The 24655-nt window shown below is 43.3% G+C and overlaps 2 protein-coding genes across 3 annotated transcripts in view; both read right to left on the bottom strand.

Annotated features, from left to right (window-relative positions):
• The window catches only part of CYB5R4 (cytochrome b5 reductase 4), a 112517-nt gene extending 109305 nt beyond the window's left edge, over positions 1-3212 (bottom strand). For both annotated transcript variants that reach the window (XR_011363484.1, XM_069973535.1), the window contains exon 1: positions 2924-3212. Coding sequence is in view for 1 of the 2 variants with exons in the window: in XM_069973535.1 (XP_069829636.1) it covers positions 2924-2998 (75 nt within the window). In the remaining variant the exon portion in view is untranslated. The remainder of the gene's footprint in view (positions 1-2923) is intronic.
• Positions 3213-8071: 4859 nt separating this feature from the next.
• LOC138794706 (cytochrome P450 3A9-like) overlaps positions 8072-24655 on the bottom strand; it is a 38400-nt gene continuing 21816 nt past the window's right edge. The window contains exons 8-13 of the mRNA XM_069973534.1: positions 20700-20827; positions 18039-18114; positions 15336-15496; positions 13548-13774; positions 11546-11708; positions 8072-8326 (exon numbers count right to left, since the gene is read on the bottom strand). Coding sequence (XP_069829635.1) covers positions 8237-8326; positions 11546-11708; positions 13548-13774; positions 15336-15496; positions 18039-18114; positions 20700-20827 — 845 coding nt within the window. The 3' untranslated portion in view covers positions 8072-8236. The remainder of the gene's footprint in view (positions 8327-11545; positions 11709-13547; positions 13775-15335; positions 15497-18038; positions 18115-20699; positions 20828-24655) is intronic.

Genomic DNA, 24655 nt, shown 5'->3' with positions numbered 1-24655 from the left:
ATTGTCTACACACAAGCCGATGACGCTCCATGACACTCTGCATTGGGGTCTCACAGCGTGGGCACAGTGAGCACACCGGAATTCATACTCTTCCCACCTCTCAGATGCCAAGTTTCCATTACCCTCATCATGGTTGGAACAATTGAAGGGCTCTGACTGTCTTCATATACATATTTACTATTGTTTGCATGTACCTTCTTCTTGTGCACCTTTGACCCCTGATGACGTCACCGAGAACAGTGACAGAAACGCGTAGGGTATAGGTGACTGTACTTGTGGTGACAGGACACACTGTAATATTTATGGGATTGCTTTCCCTAGCAGACAGTGACCTGCACGAGACATATACGTACTGGGTTATAAGCTGTGATACATTTGGGACTAAATGGTTCCTTAAACAGACTTTGACTGGTATGGACTACTTACTTACTTTACCGACCAATTAGGATATAGCAACACATTGTAGCTACCGTTGGTCCTTAGGTATTGTGAAGACTTGGAGAGAAAGTGCTATATGCACACTGTATATATTGTATAGATTCATTGTACTTTTTGTATACCATTTATTTTATTATGAAATGAATAAAAGTTACTTTTTAAGCTTACCTCCCTATATTCTCATATTCTTATAGTCAATAGCTTGGGATATTTGTGGCATACTCACGGTTGGTATACCCGAATTATACTATTTACACGAAGTGTTATTTGGAGCCCATCCCTGGTGTCTAGTGGTGGGATCCCCCCCTGCGATGTGATCTCGGAGGGGGGGATCCCTTGGTCTTACCAGGCCGGGCCTCAGTTTCGGAAAGACGCTGATCCCGGCTCGGTATTCTATTGCAATGGTCTGCAGCAGACCAAAGCAATAGAGCACCGTATAATACAGCTACATTGATCTATATGGTAGATCAGTGTAGTTCTATTTACTGTATAAGTAAAAAAAAAAAAAGTGTTTTCTTTAATAAAAAAACAAACCCTCCCCTAATAAAAGTCAGAATCACCCCCCTTTTCCCATGTTATAAATAATAAATAAACAAACGTTTGGTATCGCCTCGTCCATAATCACGCAAACTATACATTTTTCACATTCCTGATATCGCACGGTAAACGGCATAAGCGCTAAGAACCGCCAAAGTGCAAATATTGCGCATTTTTGGTCGCATCAAAACCAAAAACATTGTAATGAAAAGCGATAAAAAGTCGTATATGCGCAATCAAGGTACCGATACAAAGTACACATTGTAGGGCAAAAAAATGACACCTCAATCAGCCCCATAGACCAAAGGATAAAAGCGCTATAAGCCTGGGAATGAAGCGATTTTAAGGAACTATTTTTTTCTGTAGAAGGTTTTTTTCAAACAATATAAAAGTTATGCAAGTTGCATATCATTTTAGGAACATAGATAACATTTTTCCATTGGACAAACGGCGTAAAAATGAAAAAAACAAAAGAAAAAACAAAGAAAAAGAATTGCATTTTTTTTTTACAATTTCACAGCACATATATTTTTTTTCTGGTTTTGCAGCATATTTTATGCAAAAATTCAGCCTGTCATTGCAAAGTACAATTAGTGACACAAAAGATAAGGGCTCACATGGGTTTCTAGGTGAAAAAATGCAAGTGTTATGGCCTTATATACACAAGGAGGGAAAAACGAAAATGCAAAAACGAAAATTGGCTCCGTCCTTAAGAGGTTAAAGGAGAAGTCCAGTGAAAACTTTTAATAAAGTATTGTATTGCCCCCCAAAAGTTATACAAATAACCAATATACACTCATTACGGGAAATGCTTATAAAGTGCTTTTTTCCCTGCACTTACTACTGCATCAAGGCTTCACTTCCTGGATAACATGGTGATGTCACTTCCTGGATAACATGGTGATGTCACTTCCTGGATAACATGGTGATGTCACGACCTGATTCCCAGAGCTGTGTGGGCTGTGGCTGCTGGAGAGGATGATGGCAGGGGGACACTGAAGGACACAGGGCACTGGAGGGACACTGAGCATCTCTCTGCCATCATCCTCTCCAGCAGCCACAGCCCGCACAGCTCTGGGAGTCGGGTCGTGACATCACCATGTTATCCAGAAAGTGACATCACCATGTTATCCAGGAAGTGACATCACCATGTTATCCAGGAAGTGACATCACCATGTTATCCAGGAAGTGACAACACCATGTTATCCAGGAAGTGACATCACCATGTTATCCAGGAAGTGAAGCCTTGATGCAGTAGTAAGTGCAGGGAAAAAGCACTTTATAAGCATTTCCTGTAATAAGTGTATATTGGTGATTTGTGTAACTTTTGGGGGGCAATACAATAATTTAATAAATATTTTCGCCGGATGTATATCAGCAGGCGCACGGCAGTGTATGTCGGCAGGCACAGGGCAGTGTATGTCGGCAGGCACAGGGCAGTGTATGTCGGCAGGCACAGGGCAGTGTATGTCGGCAGGCACAGGGCAGTGTATGTCGGCAGGCACAGGGCAGTGTATGTCGGCAGGCACAGGGCAGTGTATGTCGGCAGGCACAGGGCAGTGTATGTCAGCAGGCACAGGGCAGTGTGTGTCAGCAGGCACAGGGCAGTGTATGTCGGCAGGCACAGGGCAGTGTATGTCAGCAGGCGCACAGGGCAGTGTATGTCAGCAGCACACGGCAGTGTATGTCAGCAGCACAGGGCAGTGTATGTCAGCAGGCACACGGCAGTGTATGTCAGCAGCACACGGCAGTGTATGTCAGCAGCACACGGCAGTGTATGTCAGCAGGCGCACAGGGCAGTGTATGTCAGCAGGCACACGGCAGTGTATGTCAGCAGCACACGGCAGTGTATGTCAGCAGGCGCACAGGGCAGTGTATGTCAGCAGGCGCACAGGGCAGTGTATGTCAGCAGCACACGGCAGTGTATGTCAGCAGCACACGGTCATACCTTGTTTCTCCCACCTGCAGACACCCTTTGCTGGGAGTTGGGGACAGGAAATGCAGGAGAGGGCACGTTCAGCATTGTGCTACAGTGAGGAGACAGCTGAGGATTATACGTACAGCGCAGGATATGGATAATACAGACACTGTGTTATATAACATACAGCAGTATACTTATAGCACACAGCCGCTGTGTTATACGGCTCTGTACACACATATCAGGGAGCAGAGGCGGCACTGTACACAATCCTACAATGCTCAGCAGTCTCCCACACAGCGCAGACCCCGGGGAAGATGCTGCATCCAGTGAGCGGAAGGACCTTCAATGACGTCATAGTCATGTGATCAGTCACATGGTGGGGAGGAGAGAACAACAACATTACGTCCTGTGGAGCTCTGTGTGTAATGTACAGTGTATACAGGAGAGCTGTGTGTGTAATGTACAGTGTATACAGGAGCTGTGTGTGTAATGTACAGTGTATACAGGAGAGGTGTGTGTGTAATGTACAGTGTATACAGGAGCTCTGTGTGTAATGTACAGTGTATACAGGAGGTGTGTGTGTAATGTACAGTGTATACAGGAGGTGTGTAATTACAGTGTATACAGGAGGTGTGTGTGTAATGTATAGTGTATACAGGAGGTGTGTGTGTAATGTACAGTGTATACAGGAGGTGTGTGATGTACAGTGTATACAGGAGGTGTGTGTGTGTGTAATGTACAGTGTATACAGGATAGGTGTGTGTAATGTATAGTGTATACAGGAGAGCTGTGTGTAATGTACAGTGTATACAGGAGCTCTGTGTGTAATGTACAGTGTATACAGGAGAGCTGTGTATGTAATGTACAGTGTATACAGGAGGTGTGTGTAATGTACAGTGTATACAGGAGCTGTGTGTAATGTACAGTGTATACAGGAGGTGTGTGTAATGTACAGTGTATACAGGAGGTGTGTGTGTAATGTACAGTGTATACAGGAGGTGTGTGTGTAATGTACAGTGTATACAGGAGCTGTGTGTAATGTACAGTGTATACAGGAGGTGTGTGTAATGTACAGTGCATACAGGAGGTGTGTGTAATGTACAGTGTATACAGGAGAGCTGTGTATGTAATGTACAGTGCATACAGGAGGTGTGTGTAATGTACAGTGTATACAGGAGCTGTGTTTAATGTACAGTGTATACAGGAGGTGTGTGTAATGTACAGTGTATACAGGAGCTGTGTGTAATGTACAGTGTATACAGGAGAGGTGTGTGCAATGTACAGTGTATACAGGAAGTATAAAAAGTCATATGTACTTCAGAATGGTATCAATGAAAAATGAGTACTCACAGCTCTGTAGACAGGAAAAAAAAAAAAAAAAAAAAAGTTGTAGAAGACATAATATGGTGTGTGTATACACATATATATATATATATATATAAATATATATATATATATATATAGAGAGAGAGAGAGATCTGTGTTATTTTATTTTTTTTATTGTTCATTTTTAGTTTTTAAAAGCAGTCGAACTTTAATTATTCTGACATGTAGAATAAAATTGCCATTTATACAGCTTGCAAATTCACAATACATTATAAGATAAAACTAGATTTGCATTTCCAGGGAAATACATAGTGCTTGAAAAGAGCGCCCCTTTACCAGTGACTTCCTTTTAAGAAAAACTTTAACCCTGGGAACCGTCCCTTTAAGAGCAACTTGGGTCCCGTCCCTTTAAGAGCGTCTTGGGTCCCGTCCCTTTAAGAGCGACATGGGTCCTGTCAATTTAAGAGCGAAATGGGTTCCATCCCTTTAAGAACGACTTGGGTCTCTTTAAGAGCGACTTGGGTCCCGACCTTAAAGAGCGAGATGGGTCCCGTCCCTTTAAGAGCGAAATGGATCCCGTCCCTTTAAGAGCGACTTGGGTCCCTTTAAGAGCGACTTGGGTCCCTTTAACCCCTAGGCGACCCTGGGCGTACCCGTATGTCCTGGGCCGCCTTAGGACGTTTAAAGCCGGTGCCGCTCGTAGTCCCGGGTGCCGCTCGTAGCCCGGGACTGCGGCTATTAGCGGGCATGGTCTGATCGCCGTGGCCGCTAATTAAGTAATCAAATACTGTTGTCAAAGTTGACAGCTGCATCCGATTACTTACTGTAGCCCATCCCTGGTGTCTAGTGAGGTGGATCGCCCCAAACCCCCCCCCGCCCCCCGGGACGTCAGCCCGGAGGAGCAATCCACGCGCCTGGCTCGGGCCAGGGTCTGATCCCGGCTCGGCACTCGATTGCTTTCGGCTGCAGCATAGATCTCAATGAGAGATCAGTGTACTTATACTAGAAGTCCCACAGAGGGAATAACCCCAGGGAAAAATAACCCTAACCCCAGGGGGGCTTCTAGTATAAGTGTAAAAAAAAAGTGTCATTATTAATAAAAAGAAAAAAAAACTTTCCCTAATAAAAGTTTGAATCACCCCCCTTTCCCCTTGTTATAAATAAACAAACAAACAAAAAAAAAAAAAAACATGTTTGTTATCGCTCCCAGCTCCCCTCAGTCCCCATCAGCCAATCAGTGCTGCCGTGCACTGATTGGCTGATGGGGACTGTGGGGAGTCGGGAGCCTCACACACAGCCACGACACAGAGCAGGTAACGTATGCTCTGGGCCGGGAGTTGCGTGCGGCAGAGGGGTTAAATCTTTCTTAAGTGGAATACTTCTTTAAAGCGACTTTGTACCCACAATCTGTCCCCCCCAAACCACTTGTACCTTCGGATAGCTGCTTTTAATCCAAGATCTGTCCTGGGGTCCGTTCGGCAGGGGATGCAGTTATTGTCCTTAAAACAACTTTTGATCCGGCAGCACTGTGTCTAACGGCCGGGGCTTACATTTGTATATGCATTAGGCTGGCACACCCTCTCCGTCCTTCCTCCCCACCCTCCTCATCATTAGGAATGATCCAGGAACATTTACTGCTGTTTGAGCTTTGCACAGGTGTATTAACGATCCAGCCCATGTTCATTATACACACAGGTGGGGAATAGGAAGCAATCTGCCTGGAGCATTCCTAATGATGAGGAGGGGGGGAGGAAGGACATAGAGGGTGTGCCAGCCTAATGCATATACAAATGTAAGCCCCGGCCGTTAGACACAGCGCTGTTATTAGGACAGTGACACCTTAACATCACCAATGTAATCGCCGATTGGTTTACTAAAACATATGTCTATAATGTCCATAATGTTTGCACAACATTGTGGGCAGGTGCTGTTCAGGTCGATGTTCACAAAAAGGCCACCATTTCAAAGATGACGCTTAAATGAATATACGTTTATTAAAATATCTGTCAATAATACATACAAATAAAGGAGAGGTAGAAGTGATGGTCCGTAAACCCAAAACTATTAGCACACGGCAAAGGGCACGTTGATGCCCACTTGATGGTAGCCGCACAGCCGCAGTTTGGAGCTCCCAGCGTCATAATGATGCATGATGTCAGGAGTTCCCGAGGCCAGCCCGCAGCCTCACGCTCAGTAGTGTCAGCAATCTACGAAGCGTGTGCATGCAGCCGAAGATGAAATGTTACTGAGTGTATGTGTATGTATTACTGAGTGTATGTATGTATTACTGAGTGTATGTATTACTGAGTATATGTGTGTATGTATTACTGAGTATATGTGTGTATGTGTTACTGAGTGTATGTGTGTATGTGTTACTGAGTGTATGTGTGTATGTATTACTGAGTATATGTGTGTATGTATTACTGAGTGTATGTGTATGTATTACTGAGTATATGTGTGTATGTGTTACTGAGTATATGTGTGTATGTATTACTGAGTATATGTGTGTATGTGTTACTGAGTATATGTGTGTATGTATTACTGAGTGTATGTGTATGTATTACTGAGTATATGTGTGTATGTATTACTGAGTGTATGTGTATGTATTACTGAGTATATGTGTGTATGTGTTACTGAGTATATGTGTGTATGTATTACTGAGTGTATGTGTATGTATTACTGAGTATATGTGTGTATGTATTACTGAGTATATGTGTATGTATTACTGAGTGTGTGTATGTATTACTGAGTATATGTGTATGTATTACTGAGTGTATGTGTATGTATTACTGAGTATATGTGTGTATGTGTTACTGAGTATATGTGTATGTATTACTGAGTGTATGTGTGTATGTATTACTGAGTGTATGTGTATGTATTACTGAGTATATGTGTGTATGTGTTACTGAGTGTATGTGTATGTATTACTGAGTATATGTGTATGTATTACTGAGTATATGTGTATGTATTACTGAGTGTGTGTATGTATTACTGAGTATATGTGTATGTATTACTGAGTGTATGTGTATGTATTACTGAGTATATGTGTGTATGTATTACTGAGTATATCTGTGTATGTATTACTGAGTGTATGTGTATGTATTACTGAGTATATGTGTGTATGTGTTACTGAGTGTATGTGTATGTATTATTGAGTGTATGTGTGTATGTATTACTATGTAAGGCTGGGTTTACACACAGTATATTTCAGTCACTATTTGGTCAGTATTTTGCACCCTCAACCAGGAGTGGATTGAAAACACAGAAAGGCTCTGTTCACACAATGTTGAAATTGAGTGGATGACCACCATATAATGGTAAATAACAGCCAATATTTCAATACAACAGCCATTGTTTTTAAATGACGACCATCTACTAAATTTCTACATTGTGTGAACAGAGCCTTTCTGTGTTTTCAATCCACTCCTGGTTTTGGTTGCAATATGAGGACCCCAATACTGACTGAAATATACTGTGTGTGAACCCAGCCTATATGTGTGTATGTATTACTGAGTATATGTGTATGTATTACTGAGTATATGTGTATATACTCAGTGCGAGTGTATGAGCGCATGTATTACTGAGTTATTTAGGTATACAAATATTTATAACAGAGTTTTTTAGCAATCTTATACAGATAGCAAGACTAGGACACAGTTGTCACTAGAAATAACTACTCCATAAACAGATTACATTCAGACAAACACAGAGATTTATCAAACATAGTGTAAAGTGAAACTGACTCAGTTGCCCCTAGCAACCAATCGTATTCCTCCTTTCATTCCTCACAGTCTCTTTGGAAAATGAAAGGAGGAATCTGATTGGTTGCTAGGGGCAACTGGGCCAGTTTCACTTTACACCATGTTGGATAAATCTCCCCTACAATATATATTTTTTAAGTAAATATTTAAATTTGAACTTTTGCTTTGAAAGTCATTTGAATACAAAATTACAAAAATACACGTGGATAGTCTAGACCAAATATACTATGTATGATCATCTGTATCTTGTTGTTCACTCATCGGTTGTATCCCGGGACACAAATTTTAGTACAATTGGTTTCTTTGGCTGCATAAAACCTTCAGTGCTGAGCTCCATTGGGATCTGTTGAACAGAGTAATATACAGTAAGATAACAGTATAATATATTATAATATGCATTTATTTGGTACTCTCCCACTATAATGACATTTATTTGATTATTTTATCTAATTATTTATATTTGATTATATACAAATTCTGATGACCTCATAGGTATTTACCTTACTAATGATGCATTGCTACCCATAAAATAAAGGGGAACTCTATATAGAGAAAATTATTTTCTATTTAAAGTACATTAAAAGTTATATAGATGTAACTATATAACGTATTGCTATATCTGTGCGGTTCTGCCACACTGGTAACTGATTGACATCTAGGAAGTGAAGAAAAATGGCCTCTGTACCAATACATTTTGTCTCCTGCTCCCACTGCTCTCCCCCCTTAGGAGACAAATCTTCCATGCCTCTATTTTACATTGTGTGTGTTTGCTGAGGACAGGCTGATGATGCAGACAGGGGGCAGGGAGTGATGTCACAGGAGGCTTGGCTGGATCTTGTCTCCTGAGTGATTCACCATCACTGACCACCCCCTCCAGCCTACACCTGAGCAGGCAAGGAGTGACAGAAGCAGCTGCTGCAACTTCACCGATTGTGTAAACATCTGCAGTGAAATAAGGACTATGTTCACACATGTTGGAGTTTCAACCGTGCCCGTGTTTTTCGCGAATCTGTTTAAAGCATTTTAAATTACATTGATTACCTCACATCTGCGTTTTTCATGGATGAACACTGATCTCGCATCCGTGAAAAACACTGAACATGTGAATAGCCCAATACAAAGCAATGGGCTATAATTTTGTCCGTGCGCATGGATCTGTGTGCGTGGACATTTTCATGGAACATGTGAATAAAGCTTTATACTTTTGTTATTGTACGGTGTATGTGGCTCTCCCAACCGACCACTGACAGATGGTGTAGTCGGAGATATGGGTGGCCTGTGGCGATGGAAAATTTGGGAAAAGCTGCAGCCAGAGTTCTCAACCCTCCTCTCCCTATAGAGAACACAGGAACACTTGGTCGTGTCAGTATGAAAGAGTTTGGTTCTCAAAGAGGAAGATGGAATTTGGCAGGTTCTTAAATATTTGGAAATTATGGTAGCAGAAAAGAAAAAAGGGGCGGGGGGGTCGTGGGAGGGATGATATGGTTGTTGTATTATAGGGAAATTGGAAGTTGTAAGTATTATGGCAAGTGATAACTTCATCTTCTTAATTAAGGTTTTACGCCTCTATTTTGTAAAATACTTGGTAATGTCCCTTGGATCGGGATGTATTATCTTTGCTTTTTCCCTTTGTGATGACTGTATGATTGTATTAGATCCCCGCACTCGCTCGTGTCAATGCTTCTTAGAACTTCATTGTAACGTAACTTCAAACGCTGCACACGTTGCGACCCTCCGGTCTTTATCAACACCAACAGCTGTTGTTAAAGACCGGAGGGTCGCGACACGTGCAACGTTTGAAGTTATGTTTAGTGATGAGCGAACATGCTCGTCCGAGCTTGGTACTCGTTCGAGTATTGGGGTACTCGATGGTATTAGTTACTTGGACGAGCATCTCGCAATACTCGAGAAAATCTCATCATCCGTTTCCTGTAAGTTTGGGCGCTATTTCTCAGCCAATAAACATGCAGGAGACTCTTTGGTGCATCCTGCGATCACGTGGGACCCATACATATTGATAGCAGCGATTGGTTGGCCAGATCAGATGACCCTGCCATATAAAAATCGCGGCCGGTAGTGCTTGCTTCAGACGTGTGCTGGAAGAGATTAGGGACAGAGCTGCTGCTGGTCAGGGAGAGAGTTAGGGAGGGAATTAGTGTTCCAGTAGGCAGGGAATACTAGCAAAACAACCAAACAGCCCTTGTAAGGACTTCAAATCATTTTTAAATTGTATTTCTACAGACTGCTGGCTGGGACTTGCAGTGCAGCTACCACGATTTTAGCAGCACACTGTGGTAATCGGCTGCTGGCAGAAAGGGGACATTAGGTGTTGCATACAGACGCCTAAGAAGTGCTCAGTACTATTTTATTGGGCCCTCTACTATATTTTCTGATTTCTGTATTTCTTACCCAAGGCATATCTAAGTTCACTACTGCTTACACAGTGTAAAGGGGGTGTCACAGAGTGTATATAGGTGCAGCCACCAACAGATTGTATCTCACAGCCCCCCCCAAAATATTGGGACCACTAGTATATTTCCAGATTTCTGTATTTCTTACTCAAGCCATACTTAAGTTCACTACTGCTTGCAGAGTGTAAAGGGGGTGTCACAGAGTGTATTGGTGCAGCCACCACTAGACTGTATCTCACAGCCCCCCAAAAACTATTGGGACCACTAGTATATTTCCAGATTTCTGTCTCTGTTTTAATGGTTCCCTGTGTTCTCATTGCCATGCTGTGTCGGGCTAAGTGTTTGGTGCGATTAGGCAGCCTCAGAGGCATCCATACATGCTGCCCCTGCTGTTTTCTGTCCATTTCCGTTGTGTTTCCATCATTTTCTGAGGTTGACAGGTTTTCACACGACCTTCCTTCTACCAAACTTGGGTCCCCTGCAAAAATGCTCGAGTTTCCCATTGACTTCAATGGGGTTCGTTACTTGAAACGAGCACTCGAGTATCGGGAGATATTCGTCCCGAGTAACGAGCACCAAACCATTTTAGTACTCGCTCATCACTAGTTATGTTACAATAAAGTTCTAAAAAGCATTGACACGAGCGAGTGCGGGGATCTATTATTCTTTGTTTTGTTTTTGTTTTTTGTTTTTTTATTTGTATAGCGCACACAGATTCCGCAGCGCTTCACCTATCTGTATGTTTTTGGGTGTGGGAGGAAACCGGAGTAACCGAAGGAAATCCACGCAAACACAGAGAGAACATACAAACTCTATTTATCTGTTTACTACTTGCCACGAGCACCGTGCCACTGAAGGTATACTGGAGTGCTGTTTGATATAAACATCGAATTTGTATGATTGTATTGTTATTGGGTTTCGTTTTGTACTGATTGTTCTTTTTTTAAAAAAACGTGAAAAAATAAAGTAAAAAAAAACTGCCAAAAAGAACCCCTTACATTTGGTTGGAAAATCATAGGTGGGAAGGTCATATTGCAAAACATCCATGCACAAAGAAAAAAATGTAAAAAACTGCTTAGCTGAATAATAGAAAAGCAATACATTGAATAGAAAAAAAAACAATGTCAATTTGTATGAAGTAATTGGCTCACCAGTGTGTCTTTACATGGTCGACAGAAGAAGTGCTGAAGGATTGATGTAATGGCTACTTTCATACTCAACATAGCAAATCTCATCCCTATGCAGTTCCTTGGTCCATCTCCAAATGGCAGAAAGGTGTATGGAGTATGGTTTGCTCTATTTTCTTTGCTGAATCTAGAGAAAACATTAAAATAATTAAAACCAAAACTTTGTTTCGTTTTGAAATATGTATGTAATGAGTAAGAGGACAGTGTAGCTCTAGGCTGAACCCACAGCACTTTCCCACTTGGACGATCAATCCCAACTGGGGGCCCCCATCTGGGCAATCGTCCTTACTAGAGATGTGAGCAATTCAAGCATGCTTCAGCATTTAAATGCCAGTGGCTGAAGAAGTTGAATGCAGCCGTAGGGAGTCCTGGAAAATGGATACAGCCAAAGGGAAACAAAAAACATGTAAAAAATTGATAGAATTTTTTTTTTAAGTCTGGAGGAAGAGAGAAGGCAAACTCCTAGTGCTCAGACCCCAAAGAGTGGGATCTCATGTGAAAATGGCTCTTGCAACTCTACCGGAAGCTAACAAAAGTCTTTCTTTTCACCAGAAAAATTTGGTACATATCTGTTAAAAGTAGAGTAACAACGCGGTCCTAGGCTGGTCCCCACTTCACTGTCCCTACTTGGATTATCTGCCCTAACAGGTGGCCCCCTACTAAGCGACAGTCCAAACACCGACTAAAGGCCCCATTACAACAAACGATTATTGGCCTATCTGGTTGATTATTGTCTATTGCGGCCTATAATCGCTTGGTGTAATAGCTCCAGTTAAAAGGCAACGATCAGCTGACATGCACAATCTCGGCTGATCCTTGTTTTTCAACATGTTGAAAAAAACCAAGAACAATATCAACGGTCTGCTGGCCGTCGTTCTGTGTCATAGGAGTGGTAGCAGCAGACCGGGGAGCTCCCTGCGCCCAGACCCTGCTCTTACCTGCTAGCTATTGGCACGTGTTATAGCAGCGAGCAGGAAGTGAGGAGCAAGCGAGCACTGATCTAACAGGTCGGTGCTTGCTTGCTCCTCCAGATCAGCCCGTGTAATAAGGGCTTAAGTGCATGGAGCTTGTGCTATAGAGGGATAATTGGACAGCCCAGGTCAAAACCAGATATCCACAACAGAAACTAGTGAGAATAGTTAATGTTCAGGCCAAATGTCAGAAACAGAAGACAGCAGCAACTGAAACAGAATGAATAACAAACAGGCCCCCCTATTCAGTACAGTACGGTACAGTAGATAAGTAGGTTGCTCAAATGGTAAAAATGTCTCCAATTAGTTATGTGTCCCCAGTAGATAATAGCCCCCATTAGGTAGGTGGTCCCTGTAGCTAATATGCCCCATTAGGTACATGGTTCCTGTAGCTAATTAGATTAGATAGGTCCTCCAGCAGGTAGTTCCCACATACCCCCATCAGGTAGTTGCCCCAATCAGGTATACCCCCCTCTAGTGGCTGCAGCATATGAGTCTGGCCTGTTAACTGGCTACAGCTTTTACCTGTATACGCTTACAGTTAAAAGAAATTGTGCACTCTAGGTGATTGCCCCACCAGCAATGTAGTCTGTGTTTTGGGCAGCTGCACCCCCATCCAGTGGTAGAAATAGCCCTTGCGTACAGATTGTGTTGATTGTAATATATATGAAGCATATGATGTTCAAAATCCAAGAAGAAGGCCACATGCAAGATGTATTTTTTGCCACTGCTTTTGTTTTTTACTTGTTATATTAGCAATATTAGCATTATAAGTAATTTTAATGTTCAGTTTGGATGTGCGCCATTTCCTCAACCGCCAATAATAAAACAAAAACGAACAAGTATTAATATACAGTATACCAAATGGCTACAAACTACATCCTAGAGTAGTTAGAGAGCGGAGAGTCCCCATCTGTAATTTTCTCTGGAACCCTAGGGTTTGTTAGACGCCTTGATACAATGGTGAAGTATAAAGTATAATCAGGTATAGTTACCTTTCAGGATGGAATTCTTCAGGTTCAGTCCAAAATTCAGGGTCATTGTGTAACACATATGTTGGAATCATGCAGACTATGCCTTTTGGTATGGTGATGCCATTAATCTCAACAGTTTGCTTCGAAACCCTCTCTACTCTCGCTGCTGGTGGATACATACGGAGAGTCTCCTGAATTACCATATCTAGGTATTCCATTTGCATCAATATGTCATAGGAAGGGCTAGCCTGCAGATAAAAATCAATACTACATGACTTTACCCAAATGACTATATAGTTTGTATTGTATAATGCTCTTTAACAATAATAATGCAAACCATGATGTTACCAGACATAGAACATAATGGTCCAGATATATCAAAGACTATAAAATAGAAACTGGTGTAAACTGCCCGCACGACCAATCACAGCTCAGCTGTCATGTTACCAGAGCTGAAAGCTGAGCTGTGATTGGTTGCTATTGTCAGTTTACATCTGTTTCTGTTTTACACCCTTTGATAAATCTGGGCCAATGTGTCCACAGTAAAAGAATTACTGACTCCCTCATATTGTTTGGGGGCTTAAAACGACTTTGTACCCACAATCTGTCCCCCCCAAACCACTTGTACCTTCGGATAGCTGCTTTTAATCCAAAATCTGTCCTGGGGACTGTTCAGCAGGTGACACAGTTATTGTCCTGAAATACAACTTTTAAAATTGCAGCCCTGTGCCTAACTGGCGTGTCCTAGAGTATCTGTGCATTAGGCTGGCACAACCTCTCTGTCCCTCCTCCCCATCTTCTTCATCATTAGGAATGCCCCAGGCAGATGTTCTCCTATTCATCAGCTGTGAGAACACGGCACATGGGCTGGATCGTTAAGGCACCTGTGCAGAGGAATAGGAAAATCCTGCCAATGGCATTCCTAATGATGAAGGGGGTGGGGAGAAGGGATTGAAGGGTGGTGCAAGGTTAGGGCACAGATACTCTATGCCACGGCCGTTTGGCACAGGGATGCAAGTTTAAAAGTTGTTTTTAAGGACAATAACTGCATCACCTGCCGAACACCTCAGGATAGGGGAAAAGTAGGAGGTTGTGAGGGATCCAACCTCTGTAACCCCGCTGATCTCTGTATCTCTTCCGCCACTCTTCCAGCATACTCAGCTCTTTCCATCGCCCCACAGAAATGGATAGAGCCACGGCTCTATTAATAACAGAGCCGGCAGGGTCCGATATTGGTGGGGGGTACAGATGTCGGACTTGGAGAGACAAGCTGCCATCAGAGCAGTATGGATGTGACTACCCCTCCCCTTAGAGAACACACAAATGTTCGGCGGTGCTTTTAAACGTTGCAAAGTTTAAACGTGGCTAATGCACTTACATTTTATTGCTATGTTCTGTAGGTGGTAAATAGAGATGAGCGGACTGTCGGACTTTTGGTCCGATGGCATCGGCGGTCTCTCATCATGCCTTTGATCCCGGCTGCATACTTGCGCTCCCGCGAATATGCGGCCAGGATATTCCATGGAATTCAACAGTGATTCCCTGGAATATCCTGGCCGCATATTCCAGTGAGTGCAAGTATGCAGCCGGGATCAAAGGCACGATGAGAGAGCGAACTGCTTTCTGACCAAAAGTCCGAGCAGTTCGCTCATCTCTAGTGATAAATCCCTTTAAATATGGTTAAGCCAAATTCTTGTTACACAATTCTAATAATTTTTAACTCCGAAGTGCTAACTGCATTCAGTAAACATTAGCCTGCAAGGTTCATGTAGATGAGATCAATATGAATGCATGCAATCGTATTCTCACCTTATCAGGAAGATATGAGTCAACCTCCTCCTGTAGTTTCTTTTGAACATCAGGGTGGGTGGCCAGATTATAAAACACATTAGTTAACGTTATACTTGTGGTCTCAAATCCAGCCAGTAAAAAAATAATAGACTGAGCCATAATCTCTTCATCTGTCAGAGCTGTGAAGAAAGGCACAGTGGGTTTCCAGAAAGCCCTTTATAGAAGAAGTGCGGGGAAAACAAAAATTCTAGTGTGGACAGTGGGATGCAGAAACATAATAATAATGAATCTATACTTACCTGTCCCTATGCCCCCGCAGCACCATGTCACTACCTCGCTCTTACCATCCGGTCTCCATTTTCTCATGTGTTCCAGTGTCGTCACCACCTGACGGGAAAAGCGCACTCAGCCAGTCAGTGACTGCAGCAGTGTCCCGCCCCAGTCACTAATTGGCTGAGTGAGCATTTCTCAGCTGGAGCATGACATTGAAGCAGAGGGAGCTGTAGGAGGCTGGCAGGGCACTATGAGCGGTGAGGCAGCACTGCGGGGGGCACAGAGACAGGTAAGTATACATTCTTTATTATGTTCCCGCACCTTCCTGTCCGCACTGGATTTTTTTTCCCCCCAGAGTTCTCCATTACCAACAAGAGTGCAAAATACATTTAAGGGACAATTTATTATGACAATTATGGTGTGTTTATACAGAGAGATTTGAAAAGAGGAGAAATCTCAGTTTTTCCTTTATGACCTGTTCTCTGTTTATAGTCTGTTCCTGGCTTTGGCTTCAAAAATCTGTCAGATATATGTCAGATAAAGCTGTCTGTGTAAACACACCCTAAAGGTAAATATTGATGTATGCAAGCACCAATCAGCTAGATCTGTGCTCCCTTACTGCACCCATATACAGCCCGATAATTGTGCAGCAGGGGCTGTGTATATGTTGCTAGCGATGTCCATGTAGCCCTTGTAAAATAATAAATATATACCTCTCCTTGCTCCCTGATGTCCTGCTAGCTTCGGCCCGCTTCCCGTAGTGTCTGAAGTGACAGGCTGCTCAGCCAATCACCGGGACAGTTCCGCAGCCAGTGAGTGGCTGAGAGGCCTGTCACTTCAGACACTGCAGGGAGCAGGCCTAAGCTAGCAGGACATCAGGGAGCACGGAGAGGTATGTATTAGTTGTTTTTTTTTTCTTACACAGTCATAAGCCGTACGCACCGATGCGTGCCGGATGGATGAGGATCCAAAGTATTGGATAGACGCCCATCATAAAAAGTCTATATAAACCATGTAAAAAAAAAACTAGTGCCTTGCATTATGATTAGTTTTTTCCAGTTTCTGATCATTATGCATATTAACCCTTTGAGGACCAGGCCCAAAATGACCCAGTGGACCGCGCAAATTTTGATCTTAGTGCTTTCGTTTTTCCCTCCTCCCCTTCTAAGAGCTCTAGCACTTTCAGTTTTCTATCTACAAGCCATGTAAGGGCTTGTTTTTTACAGGAATAGTTGTACTTTGTAATGGCGTCATTCATTTTACCATAACATGTATGATGGAATTCCAAATATATTATTTATGAAGATATAAATAGGTGAAATTGTAAATAAGAATGCAATATGGTAACGTTTGGGGGGTTCCTGTGTCTACGTAATGCACTATATGGTAACAGCGACATGATACCATTATTCTATAGGTCAGCCCGAACACAACCATATGCAGGTTACACAGATTCTCTAATGTTATTATGTATTTTTTAATGAAATCCTTTTTTTTGGCAATTAAATATTAATAAAATGGGCCTATTGTGACGCTTATAACGGTTTTATTTTTTCACCTACGGGGCTGTATGGGGTGTCATTTTTTCCGCCATGATCTCTAGTTTTTATTAATACCATATTTGTGAAGATCGGATGTTTTGATCACTTTTTATTGATTTTTTTTTAATATATAATGTAACATAAAATCGGTAATCTGCGCACTTTTTCCCCTCTTTTCGTCTACGCCGTTCGACGCTCGCAATGACGCTTGTTATATTTTAATAGATCGGACAATTACGCACGCTACGGTATATTATATGTTTCTCTATTTATTTATTTTTATATGTTTTATTTATATAATGGGAAAGGGGGGTGATTTAGACTTTTATTGGGGGAGGGGTTTTGGGGTAGTGTGTTAGTGTTTTGAACTTTTTTTTTTTTTACACTTTTGAAGTCCCTTTGGGGGACTTCTACATACACTACTTTGATTTCTACACTGATTAATGCTATGCCATAGGCATAGCATTGATCAGTGTTATCGGCGATCTGCTAATTGAGCCTGCCTGTGCAGGCTCAGTGTAGCAGATCGCCGATCGGACCGCACGGAGGCAGGTAAGAGACCTCCGGCGGCCCGTTTTACCGATCGGGACCCCCGCAGTCACACTGCGGGGGTCCCGATCGGTAAGTGACAGGGGACTCCCCCTGTCACTTACACTTAAACGCTGCGGCGTTTAAGGGGTTAATGACACGCGGCAGCGCGATCGCTGCAGCGTGTCATTACCGGTGAGGTCCCGGCTGCTGATTGCAGCCGGCCCCCACCTGCTATGAAGCGCGCTCCGCTATGAAGCGCGCTCCGCTCCGGAGCGCGCTTCATAGCGGGAAAAACACCCAGGACGTAAGGTTACGTCATGGGTCGTCTGGGGGTTAAAGAGATAGCCAAACAATAGAATTTTATCATTCTATATACCTTTTTGCTCCTTGTTTAAGTTACTGTCATCTTCTACTCTAGAATCCAACATGAGCTGCAGGAAATCTACACGACCCTGTTAGTTAGAAATAAAAAATGAAGATGAGTTCAGAACTTTCATTTTCTAATTTTTAAGATCACTTTATGATCAGTAGTAACTCCTATTGCCTTCAGACATGTTATTCCCCATGGCTCCGGCCACCTGATAGCCTTGGAATAAACAATCAAATATAACATATGTAGGGTATAAACCCACACACCGTATATGCAGCGTATTTACTGCTGCGATACGCAGCAAACTCGCAGCAAAATCGCAGCAGATTATATCTAAATAACTGAACACAGCATCAAATCTGTACCAACAAATCTGCTGCGTATTTGTTGCATATCTGCTGCATATACGGTGTATGGGTTTATACCCGTAAACACAAGGCATACAGACAGGGGCGGACACCTATTCGTTTCTCCACCTTTCTGCCTTAAGGTGCACACATATGTACACCTGGGTATCTGGTACATGTGTCCTGGTTTCTCGGGAGGGCCCTACAGCACAGTTGCCAGGGCCCACTAAGGGACTGCACTGCAGTCTGTGCAGGCCCCAGTGTGGGACTGGGGTACCTGTGGCCACCAATAGAACTGATCATGGGGGGGCACCCATGCAGACCTTGTTCCATCTTGGACTGATGTATCTGTGACCACAGCTGCCTGAATAACAATAACTACAACTCTCAGAATGCCTTACACTTATAAAGCTTTCAGAGAATGCTGGGAGTTGTAGTTTCCGAGAGGACAACCCCTTGAGTTGTCTGCTCATTTGTACTTAAAGGGGTAGTGCGGCGGGAAAAAAATTATTCACAGAATAACACACATTACAAAGTTATACAACTTTGTAATGTATGTTAGGTCTATGAATGGCCCCCTTCCCCGTGTCCCATCCGTGCCGACATGCGTCCGCCATCTTGTGCCAAACGTCATCTTCGGCCGGCCGGCCCGAACACCTTCGATCTTCCCGAGTGCCGGCCGCGTCATCAGCTGCTCAGCCGCGATTGGCTGAACATAACTGAGCTCGGCCAATCGCGGCTTAGCGGCTGATGACGCGGCCGGCACTCGGGAAGATCGGAGGTGTTCGGGCCGGCCGGCCGAAGATGACGTTTGGCACAAGATGGCGGACGCGTGTCGGCACGGATCAGGTATGTATAAAGCACTACACTTCCGGGTACACGGATGGGGGTGGTGGGATAGGGGGAAGGGGGCCATTCACAGACATAACATACATTACAAAGTTGTATAACTTTGTAATGTGTGTTATTCTGTGAATAATTTTTTACCGCCACACTACCCCTTTAAAATCCCAGCACATACTGAGGGCTGCAGACTGCAGTTAATGCTGGGGGTTGTAGTGTTTGCAGCTGTTGTACTTAGAGGGTCCTGGATGCATTATACACTGGATGCTGTGTGGGAGATGAGAGTATATAGCTCAGAGTGTGGAAGTGATCCCAGAACAGCATTAATAGGGGATAGAACAAATTGGCCCTTAATTACTGTTGGGGCACTGGTGGGATACATGTACTGTATGTGGCTACACAGGTGGGATACATGTACTGTATGTGGCTGCTTAGGGGGGAGATGAAAGAGAAAAACAACCATGCTGCAGGAGGGAAGGGGGTACAGATATTGTCCCTGGCAGCCATAACCCTGCAGGATCCCTCCAGCCCCTGTCACCACATGCTCTCTCCTCTCCTCCTCACACAAGGTATGCCGGACAGTGGAGTACAGTAAGAGGGGTCTGTCACCACATGCTCTCTCCTCTCCTTCTCACACAAGGTATGCCGGACAGTGGAGTACAGGAGGGGGTGTCAGCAGCAGTGTGCAGGAGGAGAGGAGAACCAGCCCTGACCGGGCACAGCATCCAGTCACTACAGGGGCCCCACAGAAACTTGGGGCCCACACTTCCTGGGTGCTAATGGGGGGCCCACTACAGACATGTGCCATGCTGAGCTGACACTTTAGAGTCTGAGCCTGGCGGGCCCCTCTATTGGCCTGGGCCCCTGTGCAGCTGAACAGGCTGCACAAGTGATAGGTCCGCCTCTGCATACAGATGTCCAGATTGGCCTCCTCTCGCACCTCATTTACAATAATTTATGCCTGCATGCCGCAGGTGAAGGTCCCACCAGATTAATTTCGGAGGCGTGCGTCTCTTAGTAAATCCAGCAGGGTGAATGGGGGCGAACCTGGAGTACGAGCACGCCATTCTTAATAAACTTCCCCCATAGAACAGTAAAGCCGGTTTTACATGGGTCAATTATCGCCAAGGAGTGTTGCTAGAAACGCTCCTTCGGTTGATAATTGGCCTATGTAAAAGTACCAGCAATAAGCTGCGGATCATAAAAACACCTGCTCACTGGCTGACCGCATAAGCTACACATCTCCTTGTGATCATTCACGTAGCCCGGCCGCCTGATCTCGCTAATCGACACTCATTTGCGTCCTTTCGTAGCACCAGCCTAGATTTTATATGCAAGACAGTATCTTGAATAATGGAATCCCTGTTTGCTAATAGTCATAGTCATAAACATATACGTCCATAAAAAATACCATAGTAAGTCATATGTCTGTACTCAGACAATTGTGATACAAGATAAACAGTTAGAGCATACTTACCGAGTGGTCTCCCTTCTGTCGCTTCTCTTTAAAGCTAGTGACAGCATTTATATAGAAATTTAAAAAGTCTTTTGGAAAGAAGTTCACATTTAGCCCTTCAAGAATAGGATTTAGGAATGGGAAAATCACTGAAATTAAAACAGAATAGGGGAAATTTATTAAAACTCTTTTACACCAGCTTACTTGTAGACAGGCTTTGTATGTTTGCTCCCTGGTATGGTCCTACTGGTTGAGTCAAACTGGTTGAGTAGCACGACAGGTCCACATCTGCTTCTTGTTGGCCAATAATCGCTTGGTGTAATAGGGCCTTTAGGGATAGTGGTGTCGGTGGAGTTTTGGGCTTCACTACCTTGTCCCCACTTTGTGACAATAGCGTTACAAATATATGAATGTAACTAATAGGTATGAACGAATCTCAAGCGCGCTTGGGTTTGTAGGAACCTGAGCGAGTGGCATTTGATTTCCCGTGGCTGAAAAAGTTGGATGAAGCCCTAGGGAGTCCTGGAAAACATGGAAACAGCCTATGTCTTGGTAAAGACATCAACTAAAAACGCAAATCAAAGTAAATGTGCATTCACGCCATTTGTAGTTTACAAGACAGGTAACAAGTCAGGGAGATGTTTTCATCATATGCCACTGTGTAAGTCTACAGTTTTATATCTCAGAAGTTTTTTCTAGTCTTTAACCCCTTCATGGCCACTTATGTGCAGTTCACACTGCGTTCTCCTCCTCACCTTCTAAGAGCCATAACTCTCAAATTTTTTATCATACAGGACTATTTGGGGGCTAATTTTTGCGCCATGATCTGTACTTTTTTTTGTGGAATCATATTGGTGTAGATGGGAATTTTTGATCGTTTTTCTATAAAAAAAATTTCTGATCTATCATTTGACAAATTTAAATAATTTTGTTTTTATTTATGCTGTTTACCATGAAGGAACAATGTCATTATATTTAAATACTTGTTCGCTACAATACCAAATGTGTTTATTTAAATTTATATTTTTACAACATTTGGGGTAATGTTTTTTAAAAACTTTTTTTTCCCCTACACTTTAAGTCCCCTTTTATAAGCAGTCATTATATTGCTTGTACTGGCTAAAGCTATGCTATTGATCACGGATATCGGTGCTTTGCTTTTAGAGCACTTTGTTTGGCACTAACTGTATACCAGGGCCGCTTCTGCCATGAGGCGGAATGAGTATTCCGCCTCAGGCGGCAGATTGTGCGCCCCTTCAGGGGGCGGCAAGATTTCCCCCGCCGCTGTCATTATAGCTAAGTTTAACTTGGCTAAAATGACAGCCGCAGCCATGGCCTCACCACTCGTCGCGCGGCTCACGCCGCCCACGCTCACCGGCGTCCCTGCATCTGACGTCACCCAGCCTTCTTCCTGATTGGTTGGGTGCGTACGTGCGTGCGTGCGTGCGCCACGGCCGTCCGCCGCGGCGCTACGCACTGAGGTCACGTCACCTGTCCAGGAAGTAGGAGTGCAGTTCCGGTCTTCATCTGAGGAAGAGCGGTTTCCCTGTGCTGTGGTAAGTTCCTGGGGTGGTAGGGGGGTTGGATGGGTGGCGGGCGGCTTGCGGAGGTGCGGGTTGCGGCGGTGGGGGGACCTGTTAGTTTTTTTTTCCGGGTTGGCAGTCTATTTTCATTATTAGGGAGTCTCTGCATTCAGGGGTCAGGGCCTCTGCAGAGACCTCCTCATAATGACAACAGACTTAATGCAGCCAGGGTCTTTGTTTGCAGCTCATTCACTTTTTTTTTTTTTTTTTTTTACAGGTAGAGACAGGACTACTTCGGAAAAAAGATTTTTACATTTTTGATTTAATAAAAGGGTCAATGAGGGGTCTCGGGGGAGTTTTATTTCAATAAAGAACCTTTTAAAATTGGTGTTTTTTTTCTTACCTATTTTTGGCTTGGTAGTGGAAGCCATCTAATAGATGGCATCCATTATTAAGCCGGGCTTAGTGTTAGCCCGTAGAAGGGCTAACACTAACTCCCCACGCTTATTACCCCGGTACCCACCACCACCAGGGGTACCGGGAAGAGCCAGATACCGTCAGGCCTGGAGCACCAGAAAATGGCGCTCCTGGACTGGGCAGCAGCAGGCTGGCGTTATTAGGCTGGCAGTGGCCAAAATAAATGGCCCCTGCCACCCTGGTAGCGTCAGGCTGCTGTTGCTTGGTTTTGTATCTGGCTGGTTATGGAAAATGAGGGGGACCCCACACATTTTTTTTCATTTATTTATTTATTTAATAAACTAATGCATGGGCCCCCTTATTTTCTATAACCAGTCAGATACAGAACCAAGCAACAGTAGCCTGACACTATCATGGTGACAATGGCCAAAATAAATGGCCCCTGCCACCCTGGTAGCGTCAGGTTGCTGCTGCTTGATTTTCTATCTGGCTGGTTATGGAAAATGAGGGGGACCCTATGTATTTTTTTTATTTATTTAATAAACTAATGCATGCTTTCGCCCCTTCATTTTCCATAACCAGTCAGATACAGAACCAGCCAACAGCATCCTGACACTATCAGGGTAGCAGTGTCCAAAAATAAATGGCCCCTGCCTTCCTGTCAGGCTGCTGCAGCTTGGCTGTATCTGGCTGGTTATGGAAAATGAGGGGGACCTGACGCATTTTATTTATTTAATAAACTAATGGATGGGGTCTCCCCTATTTTCCATAACCAGACAGATACAAAACCAAGCAGCAGCAGCCTGACACTATCAGAGAGACAAGCACCATTTATTTCGGTCATTGCCAGCTTGATAACGCCAGCCTGTTGCTGCCTAGTCCTGGATCATCATTTTCTGGCGTTCCAGGCCAGACAGTATCTGATTCTTCCCAGTACCCCTGGTGACAGTAGGTACCGGGGTAATAAGCATGGGGGTTAGTGTCAGCACTTATAATAGCTAACACAAAGCCCTAGCTTACTAATGGATGCCATCTATTAGGCGGCTTCCACTACTAAGCCAAAAATAAGTAAGAAGAAAAACAATTTAACAAAGCTCTTTATTGAAATAAAATACCCCAAGAACCCTCGTTGACCCTATTATTAAAAGTAAGAATCTTCTATATGAAGTAGTCCAGAATGAAAGTTTAAAAAAATATAAACAAAATAAAATGATACTTACCTGCCCTTGGACCACCTTTTTCAGTCCCTAAGGGTCCATATATACAGAAAGATTATCTGCCAAAGATTTGAAGCCAAAGCCAGAAACAGACTATAAACAGAGATCAGGTCATAAAGGAAAGCCTGAGATTTTTCCTCTTTTCAAATTCATTCCTGGCTTTGGCTTCAAATCTTTGGCAGATAATCTTTCTGTGTAAATGGACAAATGTGATGATTTGCAACACCAGTAGATTTTGGCAGACAATCCAGGTTGTGTGTCAAAATCTGGTGCCACCTTCTGCTCTTTGCTTGAGGCATTCAGCAGAAGTACAGCAAACCTCATAGAGCTGTGCCCTGTAGCCAGTGCAACGAATTCGCACCTGGTGAATATAACCATGTACCACATGGTTGTATTCACTGTTGTGGTATATATCAATGCATACAATATATTCATCACTGGTATATATGAATGCATTTGTTGCTGTTATATATGTATGCTTGTGGTATATTCACTGCTGGTATATATGTATCTGTGTGGTGTACACTGCTGTATATGGTTATGCATTTTGTATATTCACTGCCGGTATATGGTTATGCATTAGGTATAATTATTGCTAGTATATTGTTATGCATTTCGTATATTTACTGTTGATATTTATATATATATATATGTGCGGTAGATTCATTGCCGATATGTATGGATGCTTTTGTATATTCACTGCTAGTATATAGTTATATGCATACATTTGGTATATTCACTGCTGTTATGTATGTATCTGTACAGAATACACTACTGGTATATGGTAATGCATTGGGAATACTCACTGATAGTATATACG

The sequence above is a fragment of the Dendropsophus ebraccatus genome, chromosome 6 (genome assembly GCF_027789765.1).
Source record: "Dendropsophus ebraccatus isolate aDenEbr1 chromosome 6, aDenEbr1.pat, whole genome shotgun sequence".
NCBI lineage: Eukaryota > Metazoa > Chordata > Amphibia > Anura > Hylidae > Dendropsophus > Dendropsophus ebraccatus.
This window is presented reverse-complemented; position numbering and strand designations above follow the sequence as displayed.